Source organism: Periophthalmus magnuspinnatus, chromosome 21 (genome assembly GCF_009829125.3).
Source record: "Periophthalmus magnuspinnatus isolate fPerMag1 chromosome 21, fPerMag1.2.pri, whole genome shotgun sequence".
Taxonomy (NCBI): Eukaryota; Metazoa; Chordata; class Actinopteri; order Gobiiformes; family Gobiidae; genus Periophthalmus; species Periophthalmus magnuspinnatus.
In genome coordinates this window covers 13,494,998-13,514,484 of record NC_047146.1, presented here as the reverse complement: position 1 = coordinate 13,514,484, position 19,487 = coordinate 13,494,998, and the positions used below count along the sequence as shown (strand labels likewise).

Sequence of the window (19,487 nt, the reverse complement as noted above, 5' to 3'; positions counted from 1 at the left end):
CAGTGAGAGAGAAACAAAACAATGCACAAGAAAATGTACCAACACTGTCGCAAGAGCAGCTCAGGAACCCAATCTGGTGACATCTACATCTCAAAACAACTCCTTTAAAGATAGTGAGGTACAGATCTTAGCCAAAGAGAAGAAATGGTTTCAGAGGGGCGTTAAAGAGGCAGTTTTTGTTGTTGAAAGACAATTCATTTTTGAACTGGAATAAGGGGCTTAGCCATAATTTACACTGGTGTAGTTCAGTAGACCTAGCCAACAAACAGAACAGAAACAGTTTAGTTAGCTCCGTCAGATGGATATAAGGCAGTGTCCACCAACAATCTGCCAAGAACTGAAGAAGCCGCTTGGATGTGCACATTTTACTCTAAAACTTTTGTCCGCCTTGCACCGCCTTTGTGGAGGTCTGCTGGTTTCTTCTTGATGTGTTTGTTTATATAATTTACTCAATCACTTTAGAATCTCACTTTGGACTTTGGACGAAGCCACTGTCCAATCATCTAGCATCCGATTGCTTCAAACCATAAACCAAAACTTCTTATGAATAATGCAAACATCATCAAGCATTCATCACTCTATACCACGGCGCTGTAATCAAACAACAGTGACAGCCAAACGCATTCACCACCAAACCAACTCAGACAGCCGCATTTGAATACTGTACGTCGATTTGGTTCCCGTAAATGTCTGCTCCTTGTAAACAGAGTCATAATAGGCCTGTCCCCCACACACGGACTCTCTCAGACTTGGCTGGGGATGTTGCTGCTCTATTGTAACATTGCTGAGGTCAGTGGAATTACAGCCTCGACAGAACAGGGAACACAGTGCTGGCAGTCGACGAGCCCAAACATGAGCAGAGCAATAGCAAGCTACTGCAGTCTCAGCGTTACGTGCGACCGAAGATATGATCGAATAATTGTTTGTCCTCCTTGTACCATAACAATCATGACATCGTGTTTAGACAGCAACTAGTGTCATATTTGCATAACAGAACTACAAATTGGTAGATAATTTGGCAGTGATGAAAGAGATTACATTGCTAATAAGGCTAAACTACTGAATATTCATGATTCTTGTTTGATTTTCCCTCAACAATATCAGAATATTTGATCAGATGTGGCACTGTGATGTGTGAATGAACTCATGTTGGAATTCTTTGCATCAAAACTGAACAATAATGATTAAAATGGACAATTGATAGTCATTATATGCATAGTCCCAATATTAGTAGGCCTATGAGGACCCTCTTGAACAAGTTTACCTGGCAATCCATTTTGTCATCATGATCACTGTTGCGAACGATGCTAACCAATAACAGTGAAGTGTCTGAATTCAATAACAAAACATGTTATTCCGTGAAAATTACTACGCAGTCTTTTACTAGTTCTAACACAAATCAAAACTATTCTAACACTGTTTAGAAAAAGCTTAATTTTATCCCTTTTTGTGATGCTGTGATTCGATACTTCAAATGATTATCTAGTATTATTTAGTAGTATCTAGTATTGATTAGTATGCAAGGTTTCTTTTTGTTTTGTTACTCTAAAAGCGAATGCCTATTCAGCTAAGTAAACTAACTCCAAACTGCCACTATTGTTCGATGAAGATAATGCGTTTTTGTGCTGTTTCAGGCCCACACTGCCATCTCAGCTCTTGTTATCTTAGCCTATGTTATCAGGGGTATAATACTGCCTACATCGGATGCCTGGACTGGACAGGACAGGACAACATAACTTCAGCCTCATGCCGTATTTTTTTCTTCTTGAGCTACTTCAGTTTACTCTATAACTTGTTTTAACTGTGGGATAAAGTATATGTTTGTGTCCAAGTCTCTCCATGACCTAGCACCAAAGTACGTCTTTGACATGTTGGTGCCATATGAACCATCTCACACTCTGACGACCTCAGGGACCGGCCTCCTGCTGGTGCCCAGAGTCAGGACTAAACATGGGGAATCAGTGTTTCAGTTTTATGCAGCTAAAACCTGTGATAGTCTTCCTGAAGATGTGAGACAGGCCTCTACTTTGACAATGTTTAAATCCACGATCAAAACGGTTCTGTTTAGCTGTACATATGACTGAAAGGTTTTTATTTTACACTCTTCTTTTCACTTTTAAAGCTAATTTTATGATGATTATTTGTGTTTTGATTTGTTTTCATTGTGATTTTAATGTCTTCATTATTCTGTAAAGCACTTTGGATTACTTTATGTACAAATTGTGCTGTACAAATAAACTTGCCTTACCTTGCCTATGTTGAATTATACTAGATTCGATTGACATATTACCTAACCATTAATAAATCAGCAATCAGTGTCACCCCAGTCCAAAGTCAGAGGTCTGTGCTCCTTCTGTGGTCATGCATTCCTGTCAAGTGTAGCATGAAAATGGAACCGCTATGGTCTCTAATGGTTGTACACAGACTGTTGTATTAAAAATAACTGCCATCTTGTAACCATTAGTGGACTCAATAAAGGGACCTATGCCCCCAGCAAGCAGTAAATACACTTTCAATTAACACAGCCTTTTAATTTGCCCCGTAAGACCAGACTTTCCATTACAGTATTGCTCATAATATGCAAAACTACCAACCTTGGCAGTATGCAAGATGCAAAACAACTTGGCCAGCCTCCTGTCTATACAATGAATAGGTCTGGTACAAAACACTATTACTAACACTATTATGCACGATGCTATTGGACCAGACGTTAAAATTAAAAAGCACATCTGAGACATTTTTCTAAAGTTAAAGGTGCGCTGTGTAACTTTGCTGGTGGAAGGTTGGCTACCTGCTTGTCCCCATGAAAATACTATTGCTTTCCCTGGAGTGTTCCACAATATGGCACGCAACTTCTTATCTATCTCCATGGAAAGAACCCTTAATGAAATCAGTGCTAGAAAGATAATGCCATACAACATCTACATCTCCCAAGTTCAAAATGGTCTGTTCCACCTTGTGATGTCATGAAGTGATAGTTTTCAAGTTAACAGTGACATTTTACCTTTTATTTAGGAGAGATTTTCAATTCCTGGGCTGAAATGATCCAAATGATTCTAGTGAAAGTGCAATGAGGTAAAAAACAGTGGTGCACTTCCTGTTTTATCACATGACATCACAAGGTAGAAGTGTTTTCCATTTTAGAGAAGAACTCAGCCTAAATATGTAGGCTTTGTGTGTTAAACATGTGTGAATGAAACAAAACACAACTCCAGGTCTGTTTGTGATGAGGAAAAACATTATAACATAGCTCAGAAAATAGCCTAATAAGGGCCCTTTAATACATCTAGAAGTATCTAAACAAAAGTCTTCGCAAAGCACCTCGCACATTGCAGAAAATGAAGATGCAAACACAACAATTATGCGTTGCTTGAGGAGGAGTACTAGCAGGTGTGCAATAGCAGCTTTACTCACTGATTGACAAATAAATATGGCAGAAAGGCGGGTGGGTATGTGAGCTCTGGGCAACATGGGGCTGCCTTGGCACAGCTCCCGCGTGTTTTTAATGAAGCCTTGATGAGAACGCGCATCCTGCTTTCACTTCAGAGTATATGAGTTGGTTTTGTGCCCCCCTCCCCTCTCCACGGAACATGCTGAGTTGTCTTCTTATTGCGCATTCCAGAGTTGACCGGGAGCGTCCTTTTTGCTGAGCGCAGATGGGGTCCGACAATAAGACCGTTGACAGTAGATTATCTCAGGCTAAAATGGGGGTCGGGTGGGGGGTAATTGCAGAGTTGAGATTCCAAGTTGGATAAAGTTTGGTGATGATTTAAAGGTGGGCTATTAAAAGTCTTCTTGTGGCAAAGAGTTGTACATGCAAAATGAGACAAGAAAGGCTAAAACAAAACTGTAAATGTTTATCAGATAAAGAAATCCTACTGAAATCATTGCAATCTACCACCAAGTCTGAATCAGAACTAAAACAGGTATATGCTACAACCTTCGAGAATGGCAAAATAGGGACATAAAGGAGCACTATGTAACTTTTCTGGCAGAGGGCCTGCCATCTGCTTGTCCACATGTGTATGTCATTGCTTTACCTGGGAAGTGTCACAGTACAGCATTAAATTATCTCCATGGAAACAAGCAGGTGACCAAGGTCAAACTACCTGTGAGACATAGAATGTGTGTCTTTAGCAATAATAAATGCAAGATACATGAGTTCAATGCCATATTGTTGAATTGTAAATACATTTACATTTTTAACTTAATATTTTGAGATTCTGACTATGAAGTGCAGCTTGTGCAGTTCAAGGGACGGACAGCGAGGGCTGTGTGGATTTTATGATTTGAGCAGTTTGTTCTTCTTGTATCCATGGCGACCCTGGTTGAGATGGCTATACTAGCCAGCTAGGTCTGAAATCCTAAGAATTTTTACAACAAAGCAATACACCAACTATGGCATAAGACGTTCCAGAGGAAAGACTTGGAAAGAGTCCCGTTTTATCACCAGACAAAATAACAGACCAAAAGAAGAGTAAGACAGTTGTTGGCCAGACTTCACCTGGCTCTCTCTGCTATGATGCTGCAGGACACAGGACACAAAGGAGGGACATGTTTATCCTGAAAGCTGCTACTTTCCTCAAACGCCCTGACAGTATATCTCAACAAGTGGGGTCATTAGATCCTGTTTAGTCTTTTGTTTGAGCTTTTAGCTACTGCTCTTAAATTGCCCCTCAGGCACAAATAAAGTGATTTTAACTTGGTTTGATTAATCTCAAATCCAGCTTTTTGATTTCTCCATACACAAAAACTAACTATAACGTTGTATATCACAGGTTTGTACAGATAAGGATCCTACCGTAAAAGACAAGGCAAGTTTATTTCTATAGCAGAATCCGTACACAAGGTAATTCAAAGTGCTTTACAGATTAAAATCACAATACAACAAATCAAAACATGAATAATCACAAATAATTATCACAAAATTTACATTAAAAGAGAAGAGTGCAGAATAAAAACCTTTCACACAGCTAAACAGAACCTCATTCCCCATGTTTAGACCTGACTCTGGGCACCAGCAGGAGGCCGGTCCCTGAAGTCCTCAGAGTGTGAGATGGTTCATGTGGCTCTACCATGTTGGAGATGGACTTTGGTGCTAGGCCATGGAGAAACTTGGACACAAGCAGAGCTGCTTTAAAGTCTATTCTCCCTATAACCAAAGCCTGTCTAAATGTAAGTACAGCCAGTGACAGGTGCGCCCTTGACGAGATAATCAGGAGGAGCAGGTGCAGTTCACTGTACGTACTGTGTGTGAGGAGAGAGGGAGGCAGACAGGACTCCTCAGTCTGGTCTGATTGACAGAAGCAGAGGCCTAGAGCACAGCTGAACCAATTCTGACTACAGCACTATGGACTGCCGGCTGCAAGGGCATTCCCACATCCAGCAAACATAGAAGTCTAGTCGGTGAATACACAAAATATAAATATACAGCATATGCATGAGAAGAGAGGGATATGTCGGTGCTGTAGGTCATAGTGGGGGTCTATTCTGGGGCCAAGCAGAAAGATGACAGGCATTCTACTCCATCTGTGAACTTGGAGATAATATTTCATCAACATAGATTTGTTTTTAATCATTAAGGCAGTTTGTTCTCAGGAGCAGCTAATGCGAAAAGGTCAAGTAGAAGACATCCATGCATAGTTAAGGATTATTTTATAATATTAGGGTCCTAAAGGCAGAGACAATATCATTCTTACATGGCATGACTGGAAATGGCAAATATTTCATAATTGATCGTTAATCACTGATGATAGATTGTGTAGTGTATCAAGGCATTGTAGTATGCAGCATGAAAAATACATAAACCTATAGATCACATATGTAGTCCTGTATACTAATGCTTTGTGAGTACATGTATCATAGCATTAGTATAACATTAGAATCCAGTTTGAGACATGATAGCAAACTTAGCATGATGCAACCAAGCATGTTGTAGAGTTAGTTAGATTACCAAATAAGTTAGCATACTTTATTTCATCACCAAATCATATCAAATCAAACTTTATTTAGAAAGTGCTTTTCATACAAAAATGTAACACAACGTGCTTTACACTCATTAAAAAACAATCTCACATGCCTTTCCACCCCCACCACTGCTGATTTGATTTCCTTCCCAACAGCAGTACCCTTTAGCATAGGCCAGCGGACCCATCGTTCACACCTACTACCTCCAAAGTTCAGGGCCTAAAATGTCACCAGCGTCACTCCCCAAATGACTTCCTCCAGCCTTCCATCAAACTCTTATTCTGGCACTGACCTTTCTGGCACGATGCAATGTCGTAAATGCACCGTCCCCCTGTCAGTTAGGGCAGGGCAGTTATCCAAAAACATGCATTGTTTATTCTAGCCTGAGCTCACCCATCCTGAAAGATGCTCGCTGACATGAGTACATCACATTTGCCCTTGACACACATGGAGGAGGTGAACTGCTGTAACAGTGGCTAAATCATACCGACTATAAAAAGGCCAGTAAAAGGTGTTAGCCAAAGACTGTTCTTCCGCTAGCCCCAGCTGGCCTGTACCAATTAACTAGCATTAGTCTTGTTTTATAGACTAATTGGACCTAATTAGTGAAATACGATGGCTCTTTCTCATACTATTTATCAGCGTTTAGGCCACTCACCTGCAAAGTATTGTATCTCAGTGGGGAGAGGAAGGACTTTTTTGTGTGAATTAGTGAACTCATTATAGTCACAGGTGCTTGGATACCAGGCAGTAAAAACGAAAGCATCAATATTTTACAACAAGTCTCCCCCGAAGCTAACGTGCTGGACTCATGTCTTATGTTCCTGTACAGCTCAAGGACAGACAAGCTTTTACTGCTGGACTAACTGTTATGAAGTATTAAAATGTCATAAATTTGCCCGAGTCTCTCATCTCCATTGGCGAGTTCAGTTAACTGTTTGTTTGCCAACACAAAACAAAGACTGCAGGTTTTTCAAGATAATTTTATGACTTTTCAGAATTCAGTAGACTGACTAAAAGGTACAGTAAATGGCTTGCATAGAAAACACATACAAGTTTTTCTCAGTATATAGAAATGCTCAGAACCTACAGAATTTGTTCACTGAGAAGCAGACGCTGCACTAGCACTGGTTAAGGATTGGCTGCAGGTGGGGTTTGGGTAGTAATGATTCAAATTAAAGAGAAGTTCATTTCCAACTGTCCGTAGTCGTAGGAGGCCATGTGATGCTCAATCTGCTTTCTGACTGGACTTGAGAACTAAAACAGTAAATTATAACATCAACAACTTTGCTATCATGTCCAATATTTATATGATTAAAAATTAATCATCATTACAATCAATACAAATATGCGATTCGTGGCGTCAAATAAATAAACATTTCCAAAATCCTCTCAGCCATAAAGTCTATAACATGTATTTGCACATGAGCACATTTAAGAATGCAAATATCAAACTGTAGCAGTGGAGTGAGGAACATTGGTGAATATTTATGTAGAAAAAGATAAACCTTTTGGCTGCATACTTGTGATACTTGTGCTCATTATATTGCACTGAAAAATGGGACATAATGATGGATTTCACACATTTTTTCCGAACAGGAGGGCCTCCCTATTTCAAAGCACATTTTAGATAACATACAGCCAAATTAGCCATTATCGACCACGGAGGGAATGTTTTGGAAAGACTTTCTTGATGATATCTCCAACAAGGAAAATGTATGCCTTGCAAACATGAACACTGCAGTATAGGTAAGTTTAATGCCATTCTGTGGGACATTCCAGGGAAAGCAACCCCCTTATCTCTATAGACAAGGAGCTGGCAGGCCCCCTACTAGAAATGTCACACAGTGCATCTTTAAGCAGACTCAATTATAGCACCACTTTTTTCCATTCAAAAGCAATGATGAACTTGTTGCAGGCGAATGACAAAACAATATGAAGTTTCCCAGTAGAGTTCTGTTGTACAATCAATTACGTCTGTGTTTCGCTTTTAACATTAGCCTACTAAAATTGCCCATGCAACAGCTGTCACAAGACGACATTTATGTGGCTCCTTCTATCTTCCCCGAGACACACCCTCCTGGATTGGTATGTAACAGTCAACACAACAGTGACGGCTGCGCACAATAATAGCCAACTTGCCATACTAAAGATAACACAAAACTTACTATGGGAAGAAAGCCGGCCCATTTTCTACTTTGCAACTAAACAAAGCACCAAAATGCATAGTAATTACCAACCAGGTCCCATGATGGAGTTTTATAGGAATTCCCATAGCATTCCAGTGAAACGAGCTGCTGTTCCTTGGGTTTAGACAATACATCCACATGGAAGAACACTGGCTCCTCTGTAATCCAAACACGCGCTTTCAAATAAACACTGCAATATTGTGTGTTTGTAAAAAGGGGGGCGCCATGACGGACTTAGCTGTTAGTTTTTAAAGGGACCTCAGAGCAAGAATGGGATCTTGTTAAAAGATTAGGCAACAAGAAGTCTTTATTATCTTACAAAACATACCTTTACCATTTTTATATTCAGTTAAATTTGACTATTGCTAATGTAGCCACTCCTCTTGCCGACAGTGACAGTGTTGACAAGTCTTAGTATAGAGACCATTAGTGAACGACCCTTATTTGGTTTCATTTTGAATGTAGTTTGTAGAGCAACTGGCAATTATGAAAAAATTCAACCACTGCAACCAACAACCTAGAATTTATTAGCACATAATGGAACTTTTCTAGTGGTCTTGTCCATAGGGGGTCTTCTCCACAGATATGTTACTCCTTTGCCTGGATGTTACATAAATGTACATATTCAGCATATTTCTATTATGAGTATTTTCACTTAATTGCTCAAAAGTCCCTTAAAAATGTTTATTTTTTAAAGTGAGTGGGGGTCTCCTATCAGATCTGACCTGTAACTTCGAGTAACAGCGTCACCTTCTTGTCTCCGTTGAATGTAATACTCTGGAATATTCTAACTAAAGCACTAACATCTCCATAGAGACAAGCAAGTGGCGCACCCCCCCTCCAGAAAAGTTAACACAGTGCACCTTTAAGAATGAACTACATCATGCGTAAATGCTTTGTAAATCTATCTTTATGCCATTTCTACAGTTTCTCTACAAATCTGTTGAATCACAAACACTTCAGACAAAGATATTATGAAGAAAGAATAAAACCAAATTTAGTAAACATTCAAACTCACCATTGTGCGAAGCATCTACTTTCCTCAGCGCTGAGACGATGGCATCAGACGGAACACGAGGACTCTCCACATATTTGGGCTTCCTGAGCGGACCTGCGATGGAGCAATGAAAAAAAGGGAAAAAAAGCTAAAAATATCAGATGAAGATATACAAACACAAGAGCAACAACTGCACTGAGAAGAGCGAAGAGGCAGGCAGAGCAGAGCTGCCTCTGTATTAACGTCTTCCAGATGGGATGGGAGAGATGAGAGGGTTGGTGTCTTTGGTTGGATAGGCTCGACTGCACTCTCTCTCTCCCTCTCTCCTCTCTACCCACTCTCATCGCAGCTCGGCTCTGTCTGACGAGTCCTAGAACGCTGTCGGCATGGCTGGGGCAGCGAAACAGTGCGAGCCAGTGCTGGGAATGTAAACTACAAGCAGGAAACCGCAGCAATTAGCCTTTTAGCGAACTTTTAAATGGACTTAAACGGCTATTGAAGTCTATACAAAGAGTGTTTTCTACTTAAAAAAGACATATTATGCTTTTTCAGGTACTTAGTGTTGAATTATAAAATAAATGGGTCATTATAAACTGCAATATTAATTTAAAAAAATGGCTTAATAAAGGAAATGGGAGCTTTGACTTCCAAAAGTGCTAATCTGATTGGCCCAGCCTCTTCATGGTTCCATTTCATCTCATTTATCCATTTTTCTTATTGTTGGAAAATTGCCATGTGTCTTTTTAGAGCCATACGTGTAAATAGAATCCTTTTTCAAAAGTCCGGAGATGTGCGCAGGTATAGGTGGTAGGTGGAAACAGACATTTCTTGAGCAAGCCACAAATGCTGGACAATGCAGGATTACTCAAACATGCATGACCCAATCAAAATACAACTCTGAGTAAGCTAATGATGAGGGAACACCATTATTAAAAAGTTAAAGGGTCATAAAAGTTGATTTTCCATAATGTGTCTTCTTAAATTTTCCATTAAAGCATGCACAGGAAGGATGGATACGGTGAAATGTAGGTCCACATGTCTTCGAAAGAGTCACATGGTGTATCTAGGACAACGCTCCAGTCCACTGAGGACGCGTTAGTCTTCAAAGTGTGGATGGGGTTAGCAGAATGAGACAAAATTAGAATGTCCCATAGCTACGCAGGACTGCTTACTCACTCCTTCCATGGACTTGAGCTACTGAGAACTTCCAGCGAGTGTTTAAAGATTCAAAATATAAAAATATTTTAAAAACCTAGCAACAATATGGCAACACAATATCGAGAGAGACTGTCTTTACGACTCAAAAACCGAACTTAAAACTTTGTTAGCTGCTAAATCTGCATAGCTATTTTGAATCGTAACACTTAATCGGTCTCATTTTGTCCACATTGTTCGAAATGTCTGTGTAATTACGTACAGATCAAGATTCTACTATTGCTTAGCGTGACCTAATATTTTTACGGTGGTCCAAAGTCATTCCTCACTTATCTTATGCATTCAGAGCATCCTAAATATTTACTGTGATGAAAGAGTACACAGTGGACTTATTCTGCTCAATTACCTATAACTTCTACTTTCAAATTTGGCATCATCACAGTGCATTGTGGATCTCTATACAAACCATAATTCAAGCTAGTATCTAGTACATTACAGATAACAGTTACCCAAATGCAAGGCAAAGTGGGATAGCGCCTCACTGCCTCACATTTGTCAGTTGAATACAATGTGCCTACAAATCTCTATAAGCCCTGGCATCAGAACTGCTTACACTTGCAGGAGATCCGGCAGAGACACTAGACTAAATACCAAGCCCCGAAACCAACTCATCTTCCAAGCAACTTTGCGGTACAGACTTGGATTTTGCACTTCTAGCCAAAACTTTCCATGCACTCTGATGACAGTCTGCACGATCCGTATACAGGAAGATACAGACGCGACAAATTGAAGTGAAAATAACTTACAAAAGGCATTCAATATGGTGTCTTGTTTTGCCAATCCTTTTCAAAACACAGTGTCTCTTCGCAAAAAACTGCCATGCAACTGCAGCCTTGACCGACCGTAACCTAACCCTCCCTTTCCTCCTCCACTCCGCAGTTATCAGATGACTCTATATGTAACCCCAGACATAACATAAAGATCAGATGGAACTCAGCAGATAGACTTGGTTTCGTATTACCGCCTTGCGCAAAAAACTCCCTGAATCCAAAGAAAGTATTTTGTCAAACCGCAGTTATTTGGCCCGGTAGATAGTCATCGGGGAGGTGTAAGTTTGTTTATGTGGGGAGGTGGGAGCAGGAGGAGGGGGTTAGGAGGGCGGGTTGTGGAGGGGCATGTCCGAGGAAATGATCTGGAAGTGTCAAAGCAGCCAGCCAGGCGTGGGATTCAGATTGATGCACAGTGCCATCTATAGTTATGGCACATGAAATACACTGAGACAGAGGACAGTGAGGGCAAGCTACGAGCATGATTTTACTACACATGTGGAAACTGGCATGTTGATGGGATGAAATACGTACATTTTAGCTGTTTCTTTTTTTTTTTGTTAAGATTTGGACAAGATTGAGTCAAGCATCGATGTTATTTGCGGAATCACTACGTTTACTTGTAATATTTGTATATGGCTGTACAATAAATGTTAATTAGATATGCATTTTGAACTGTAAATAGGTCTCCATTAATATTTGCCTTGCATTTGTTAAAACAGTATGCTATGTGCTATGTTCAGTGTTCAATGAATTTATAGGTTTATATAAAAAGAAGTCCCATCAGTCTGCTCTAAAAACCTAGCCTGCCCTAATTACCCAGTCTAACTTGAATGGCCAATTACCTTGTATATAGGTATAGATGAAAGTAGCCAAACTTACAAAACGCTATAGCCCTATTTAAATCCATACAGCCAAAGAACCATATTTCAAACATTACCACAGTTGCATAGACTCTTCTCACTTTGACTCCTATAGGGCGCAGTCTATTTAATCTAAAGTGGCTTGTTATTTAGCACACAAAGCTAAAAGAACTGAAAAACCTCCATTCATGAGGTATGGCTAGTCAGGCACAAGCCATTAGCCGCCAGTCACACAGCTCCAATTCACATGGGCCTGGAGACAGAGGGGGTTGTGTGTCATCTAGCGCACTTAGCTCAGGTGCAGTTCCTGGATCAAAAGCCTTAATATCTTGGACCATTTTATCTAAAGACAACAGGCGGGCCATGGTCTACCTAATGTTCACCATATGCTGTGAAATGATGATCCACACAGGACTAAAAGAGGGAACAAAGACACTGGAAGCAACATGTGGTTTGCTATCATAGGTAATTTTGGGCTACAGAATAGGCCTGATAATGAGCAGCTACTTTAGCGGGGTGCTCTGATGTCCTAGAGTTAGCGTATGACAGGGTCGGGCATGGGAACTATTTTCTCGGTTTAGATTCTCATCTCGACAGCAGAAGTGTTATCCTGCTGCCTTTCTGGACGCAGGCACAGTAGAATATGCAATTGTGGCCAGGAAGAAGCTTGAAAGGGTCTGGGCATGGAAACAGGAGCAGGGGGAAGTTGAAGGATGATAAAAAAGGATTCAAACCCAAACCGTTCAAACAATAAGCAAACATTCTCAGCAAGCAAACATAACAGGCATTTGGCAGGTAGGGTAACAACATGATTGAATGTGTCAAACTCAAGGCCTGTGGGCCAAATGCAGCCCACCACACCATTTTATGTGGCCCGTGACAAAGTAAATTAAAAGGCATGACTGTCTTAAAATATCAGTTTATCAGGAGATACACAGTTACAGACATTTTTTCATATCTATGCAAATCTATATGCAATATTTGTAACTTGAATAAGTAATAAATATAGAAATGGTTACTTAACAAAATTGAAAAGTAGTTTATTTTACATGACATTACATTTGGTTACATTTAGTTATATTTGTAAAGTCTTACAGTTACATCTGGCCCTTTGAGAGCGACCATTTTGCTGATGTGGCCCTTTGTGAAAATGAGTTTGACACAGTTATTATATTATATTATTTATTATATATTATTTTGTAATACTTTGTACAGTTTGATTCCTATCAAATACATTCGTAAATACATAAAATATCATTGTAGCTAATTTGAGAAACTAATTTGAGGAAAAAAAAAAACCTGTAGAGATGTTTACCTGATGCACCACAAACTTCAAAAGTTCAAAGACAAGGTCAACCTTTAGAAATGGGCCACAAGCCACCAATACAACCTCTGATCGTTATCTGATTTCTGGAGTTATCTGATTATTGAAATGCCATGTAAACAGTTAGATCTGATGTGAGTGATCTGGTTTCTGATTGTTCATTCCTGTATAAGTTGACAAAAAAATATGGCAAACTTCTCGGGCAAAGACAAGATTGTACTTCAGAAGACCAGGTACAATGAATTTTAAGTCATTATACTTTGCCTTCCAAATACAAAAGTTATTCTAAAATTCCACTGATTCACTGACACATGCCGCCAGGTGTTTTGATAATCAGATTTCTCTTATGCATATAAACACACAGCAAATCTCAGATCGAATTACTGGGTTATCAGATTATTCTAGTTATTTGATTTTACTGACCACTGTAGCAATCCCACACTTCCCCTTTAAGTTCAACCCGTACCTCGCCTGTCTATTATTTTGAATGAAACGGAGCCGTCTCAGGGGTGAAGCAGCCGGGTTAGTTGTGAATGCTGCGCCCTCTACTCCTCGGTAATCAAACCTACGCTCAGGAATCCTCAAGCTGCCTGCCATCAATCAGAGGGCACGTGTCCGCGAGCGCACGCAGCTCCACAATACCCCCGTCCACCGGGCAAGCGCCTCCGTGGTCGCCCCGTCAAAGAGCGGATTGTTCATGCTTAGGAAGTGATCAAGGACTTTTGCCAGCATACTTCACGATGGACTCTGACTTCTTCACATTTCGCCGTTTGAATAAGACAGTGTGTCCTCTTTGTATGTGTCCACAACTTGCTTTTTGTCCCCCAAATGTCATGTGTCCATTCAAAAAGAGAAAAATAATATATTCCGCTGTGGATGGGTCCTTTTGCTATTCAGAGTGCTTTGGGAAAAGTCAGTTAGCCGTGGTATTTGCTGAGAGTTTCACATGGGGAAGGAGATAGATGGAGCTTGATATAGCCGACTGAACATTTCACATTTTTAGCAGGAAAAAGTTGGGAACAGCTGACAAAGAGCTTCATAAAAATGCATGATATATGAATTTATATAACAGCAATTGTCTTTTGTAATGCAAATAAGGAAGTCCAACGGAGGCAGTGTGAACTTTGTGAATTGGCAAGAGTCCTATGTGGTTAGCAGTCTGGGCGAACATGCATTATTATGAATGAAAGGCTTAGTCACACTATTGTAACATGATAAGTGTGACATCATGTTGCAGCACAACTTCCTATTCAAATGTGGTAAATGGGGCAATTGAAATTTAAATAATGAGAAAAATTAAAACAAACAAACATCTGAATACGAAGTGAATATAATAGCTTTGGTATTACTGAAGATAAAATGAGAACGGTGTGTGCTCTCGGCATTTTCATCATCCACGAACCAGGAAGTAACACTAATGCGTTGTTAGCATGCTAGTTGTTGTTAGCAGTAGTGTAACAGCAAAACTCTGGTCTGTGAAACATCCTTTACGCATTCCAAAAAATCAAGTACAGCGTCTTTAAATATGTGCAATTTCAGATTATTCTTTGGCAATGTTACTTAATACAGCTTTAATTTATCTTGCATAGACTGAGCAACTCATTAACGAGAGCGAAGTGGTGCAATAATTTCAACTGCAGCCTTAATCGCCTTATTTCAACTCTTCCAACTTTGAACTCAGGCATTAAGCATCACTTACTGTGGTGGCTTGGGTGTGCTGCAGTATCGATCCCAGTGCGGTTGAAAGCAGAAGGAGAATTGGGATTGTATTGGGCGTTAAAGTGGGGATTGCGTGTGATAAGGAGCCGTGACAGGGGAGCATTGGAGTGGAGAAGAGAGGGCTTGGGCTCTGAGAGGTATCACTTTTCCCCAATGCCACACACACTGGTTAGCATCAATACACAGGTCACTTGAGGAGAGATATTGAAGGGGCTTGTAGACAGTCTGGCACTCAAGACTGCAGAGTGTTTCAATAAAGATGCACTATGCAACTTTTTTGCTTGTCTCCATAGGGATGTAAATGCTTTGTACAGAATTTGGATCTCTGTTTCAATCTGCAGCAGTTAATAAAATAAATAAATAAAATAATCTCTGACTATTTTAATAATCATCATATGTTGTATTGCATTATACGCCACCAAATCAAGTTTCAGTTCAGATCTGTGGAACGGCGACCCCCAAACTTAGTTAAATTGCACGTATTTTGAGCAATAAAAACATCTACAATGAAATAAATATTAGACATATATCCAATACTGCAGAACATTCCACTCAAAGCATTTTAATAGTAATAAATATTTTCAATATGAAGTGACCCTGCACTCACACAAATATATACCAAGACGTACTTATAAGTTGTAACGTTTGCAAAACAATACGGTGAAGTGACTATTTATCATATAGTTTTTGGTATTATGTGTAGATCAAAACTGCTCCTGTTTCCATGACAACCTAAAATATTTACATAATAGGTTGCATTAAACTGGATCACAGCTCATTATAGGCATCTGCTAATCACAGCTTGCTACCCTTACCTGTTACTGGTTCTCAAATAAATTTTATAAATGCACTCTCTCCCCTTCATCTTAAAGTAATATTTAGCCATCACCATGACACTATCAACTAATATTTGTTTTAATTAAAGGTCCTATATTATGCAAAATTGACTTTTGCGAGCATTTAGTTACGTGAGAATGTTACTACCTCCTCAAAAACATACCTGAAGTTGTGTTTTGTTTCATTCACACATGTTTGCGTAATCCTGCATTATTAGTCTGTCTACATCTCAAAAGCTCAAAAAATGCTTTGTTCCACCTTGTGATGTCATATAGTGGTAGTTTTCAAGTTAACAGCTACCTTTTACCTTTTGTTCAGTATGGAGTTGAAAAACACAGTGGAGCACTTCCTGTATTACCACATGACATCGCAAGGAGTGTTTTCGGTTTGAGAGAAGAACTCAGCGTGAATGTGGAGGATTTGTTGTGTTAAACATGTGTGAATGAAACAAAACACAACTCCAGGTACGTTTTTGGCAAGAAAACAACATTATAACGGATCAGAAAATAGCGTAAAATGGGCCCTTTAATAGTAAATAAACTCTCAAGATAAAGTTTATTTGAGCACGGTTTTCTTTTGTACTTTGCGGACTTAAGTAAACCCACTAAAACCTAAAACCAGCAGGGGGGATTAAATGTTAAGTGCTAAGTTTAGTTATCCAACCGAGTTTAAGTGCCCCAGATCAGCAAGACTTCACCGGACCTCCTCCCTGTGCAACTCAGTAAAAGCTCCAATGACGCATTTAGCTCCTTCTATTCAAGGAACCAAAATCTATGCCCCCTGTTGGTCGATCTGAACACCTGCACAGCTTATCAATAAATGACTCAGCATCCAAAGTACTTTTATACAACTCCTCCGACTCCAACTCGCTCTCAAAAAAGTGGCCCGAAATCTGCTCAGTGATAATTAAAATGACACAAAGTCCATATCAGTTATTCGTTTGTTAGTACTGCTTTTATGGTGCATTCAAGGTGGGCTAAGATCTAAAAAAAAAAAAACATCTTCACCTTGACGTTTGGTACCTCTTATTGGACATTACAACACAAATCCTCAGACATAAACTGCAGGTTGTAAACACAGCGATGAAAGTGCATATTTAATGACAGCTTTTAAAAGAATGTATTTTTTTTTACACTTGCAATCCACTGAGAAGGGGTGTCCAAGGACGTCACGAGCTGTGAATCTGACAAAGGCACAGTAACCTTGTCCCGCCAGCGGAGGTCACTGTGGAGATTACCCAAGAGAGAGAGAGGGTCAGATGAGGGAGCTGCTGTTTGGAAGTGAGATCTGAGAATAAAGAGTGAGGAAATGGTTACTTACAAGGTCGACTGTGATAAAATGATGATATTTATCTTTTAAAATTGGTGGATTTTTATCATTTTAAATCTAGTAGTGTCTAACAGCTTTGAGTGTAGAAGAAATTGTACACATGCTAGGGTCTAAAATCAAGATGTGGTATATGCCTCTAAGACACGTGTCAAACTCAAGGCCCGGGGGCCAAATGCGGACCGCCACGTCATTTTATGTGGCCCGTGACAAGGTAAATTAAAATGTATGACATGTCTTAAAATGTCAGTTTATCAGGAGATACACAGTTACAGTAATATTTTTTACATCTATGCAAATTTGAGTACAACCATTTTGCTGATGTGACCCTCGGTGAAATTGAATTTGACACCCCTGCAAAGATGTCAGATCTCAGCAAAGACCTTGTACCTTAGATAAAATAATGCTACTATTGGAAACAACATACCCAAAAGAATAAACTACCGGTACTACTAAAATCATTGTTGCCCTGAATTGAGAAAGTATCAGTGAATTGAGAAAGTATCAGTACTGGGGCTGCATGGCTGCAGCCCCAGTACTGATACTTTCTCAATTCAGGGTCCAGTTTCAATACTAGTTTGTGTATTGATTACTATGTGCTGCTAAATTCTTTGACAACCCATCGTGTCTACAGCTAAACAATGAAAACAGAATCTATAACTAATAGCTCCATTTTCACTGAACTGCATTCCCTCCATTAAATGACAACATTTGTGCTTTATTTTGAGCAGACGACAGCCTGATCCATGCCTCATTGTAGTAACAGCCCCCCCTCTGCAGCACCTTCAATGGGCCTGTAAGCTATTAGCTAGGTGCTGCTCAACACATGTCGGATGGCTGTGTTTCATGGTTAAGCTCGGGGCTTAACTGATCAAAGCTGAGGCACTCAACACCACCAGGACTATGTGGCCCCAGCATCTGTCACTCCCTAATCAACCCAGCGACCCTCCACTCTTGTCCCGCGTGGAGTTTTCCAGCTGAGATCAACCCATCACTTGTGGGGTGTTCCCGAACTGCGTCTTATTATCCAATCTGTCAGAAAGCAAAGCCAAGCCGCAAAAACTCACTCTCAATCGGCAAACCCACTTCCTCTAAAGGACCCGGTGACAGCTAAAGGGGAAAAAAAAACATCTGAATGACAAACGGTTATTGAAAACAAATGCGAGGCCAGATCGATCAATCATATGTTTTGATCATCATTGAATCTAAGTCGAATGAATGTGCGGTTATGGGGAAATGGCTTGAAAGAGATGACGAGTGTGGTTGGGTTAGCTTAGCAGCAACACACCCAAAATATTATCTTTTTCTTTTGCAGAAAATGCCTTGAGATAATGTATTGACTACACTGCTAGAAGAAAAGAAAAAAGAAACTAAGAAAAAGAATGACGGTGTTAACAAGGGAAATGTGGCACTAACAGGGCAAAACATAAGTACTATAAATCAAACTGGCATAAGTAGAAGCTATGAAAGTCCAGATTTTTATAATACAGGAAATACTAGCATGAGGTTTAAAATGGAACAAGACGTGACTCAGTGGTTGAGCTAGAGCACATATGCAGCTGAGGAAGGCTAGAGAGTTGTTTATCTGTCATTGTTCAACATAAGGGTGACAGAGTGATGGGACATAGTGGGCGGGGCTAACGCTAACAGAGCTAACTGAACTAATGGATTAAGATTGGGTACGGGCTCAAATTCTAATAAATAATGTTGATGAGTTTAAGCATTTGTGGATGTTATTCTTACAAAAGCGAATAGTTCATTTGTGAACATATAGTATTACTTTTTAAAATCTTAACAAGAGCACTGGAAAGTATCAATTATCAACCAAAAACACGCACAATAGGTCAAATCCTCCAGCATCTTGACCAAGCCTAGCAACAATGTCACGGAGATAGGTCCGCGGGGACTGTGCTGCAGTGCTCACTACTCCTGAGGCCCCAGCAGCATTGAAGGTGGGTCAAATGCAGAGGACAAATTTCCCTACAGGGACAATAAAGTGTAATTTAACCTCAACTTAACCTTAAAGATATCAGCTTAAAAAAATCATATTACACTTATACAAGCTCTACTAAGGCAAATGACTTGGACACAGTAGCTCACACATTACAATCATAGGAAAATTCAAACACCTAAAAAAATCGGACCATTCCTTGTACAGCTCCATTTACAAGGACACATGAAAACATTGTATTACACCACAGTGACGCACATATAGCTTTGAGCTCATCCCCGTCACCTCTGTACCAGTGTATGATCACGGCACAGCACTATGGCGTGTGGCAT

The 19,487-nt window shown here is 39.9% G+C and overlaps 1 protein-coding gene across 4 annotated transcripts in view; it reads right to left on the bottom strand.

Moving 5' to 3' along the window:
• Nucleotides 1–19,487, bottom strand: part of tanc1b (tetratricopeptide repeat, ankyrin repeat and coiled-coil containing 1b) — a 138,314-nt gene that overhangs the window by 76,240 nt on the left and 42,587 nt on the right. For 3 of the 4 annotated variants that reach the window (XM_033987570.2, XM_033987571.2, XM_055230835.1), the window contains exon 4: nt 9,175–9,267. In XM_033987570.2, coding sequence (XP_033843461.1) covers nt 9,175–9,267 — 93 coding nt within the window. Of the gene's footprint in view, nt 1–9,174; nt 9,268–11,114; nt 11,216–19,487 lie in introns of those variants that run through there. The other variant, XM_055230836.1, reaches the window with a different exon arrangement.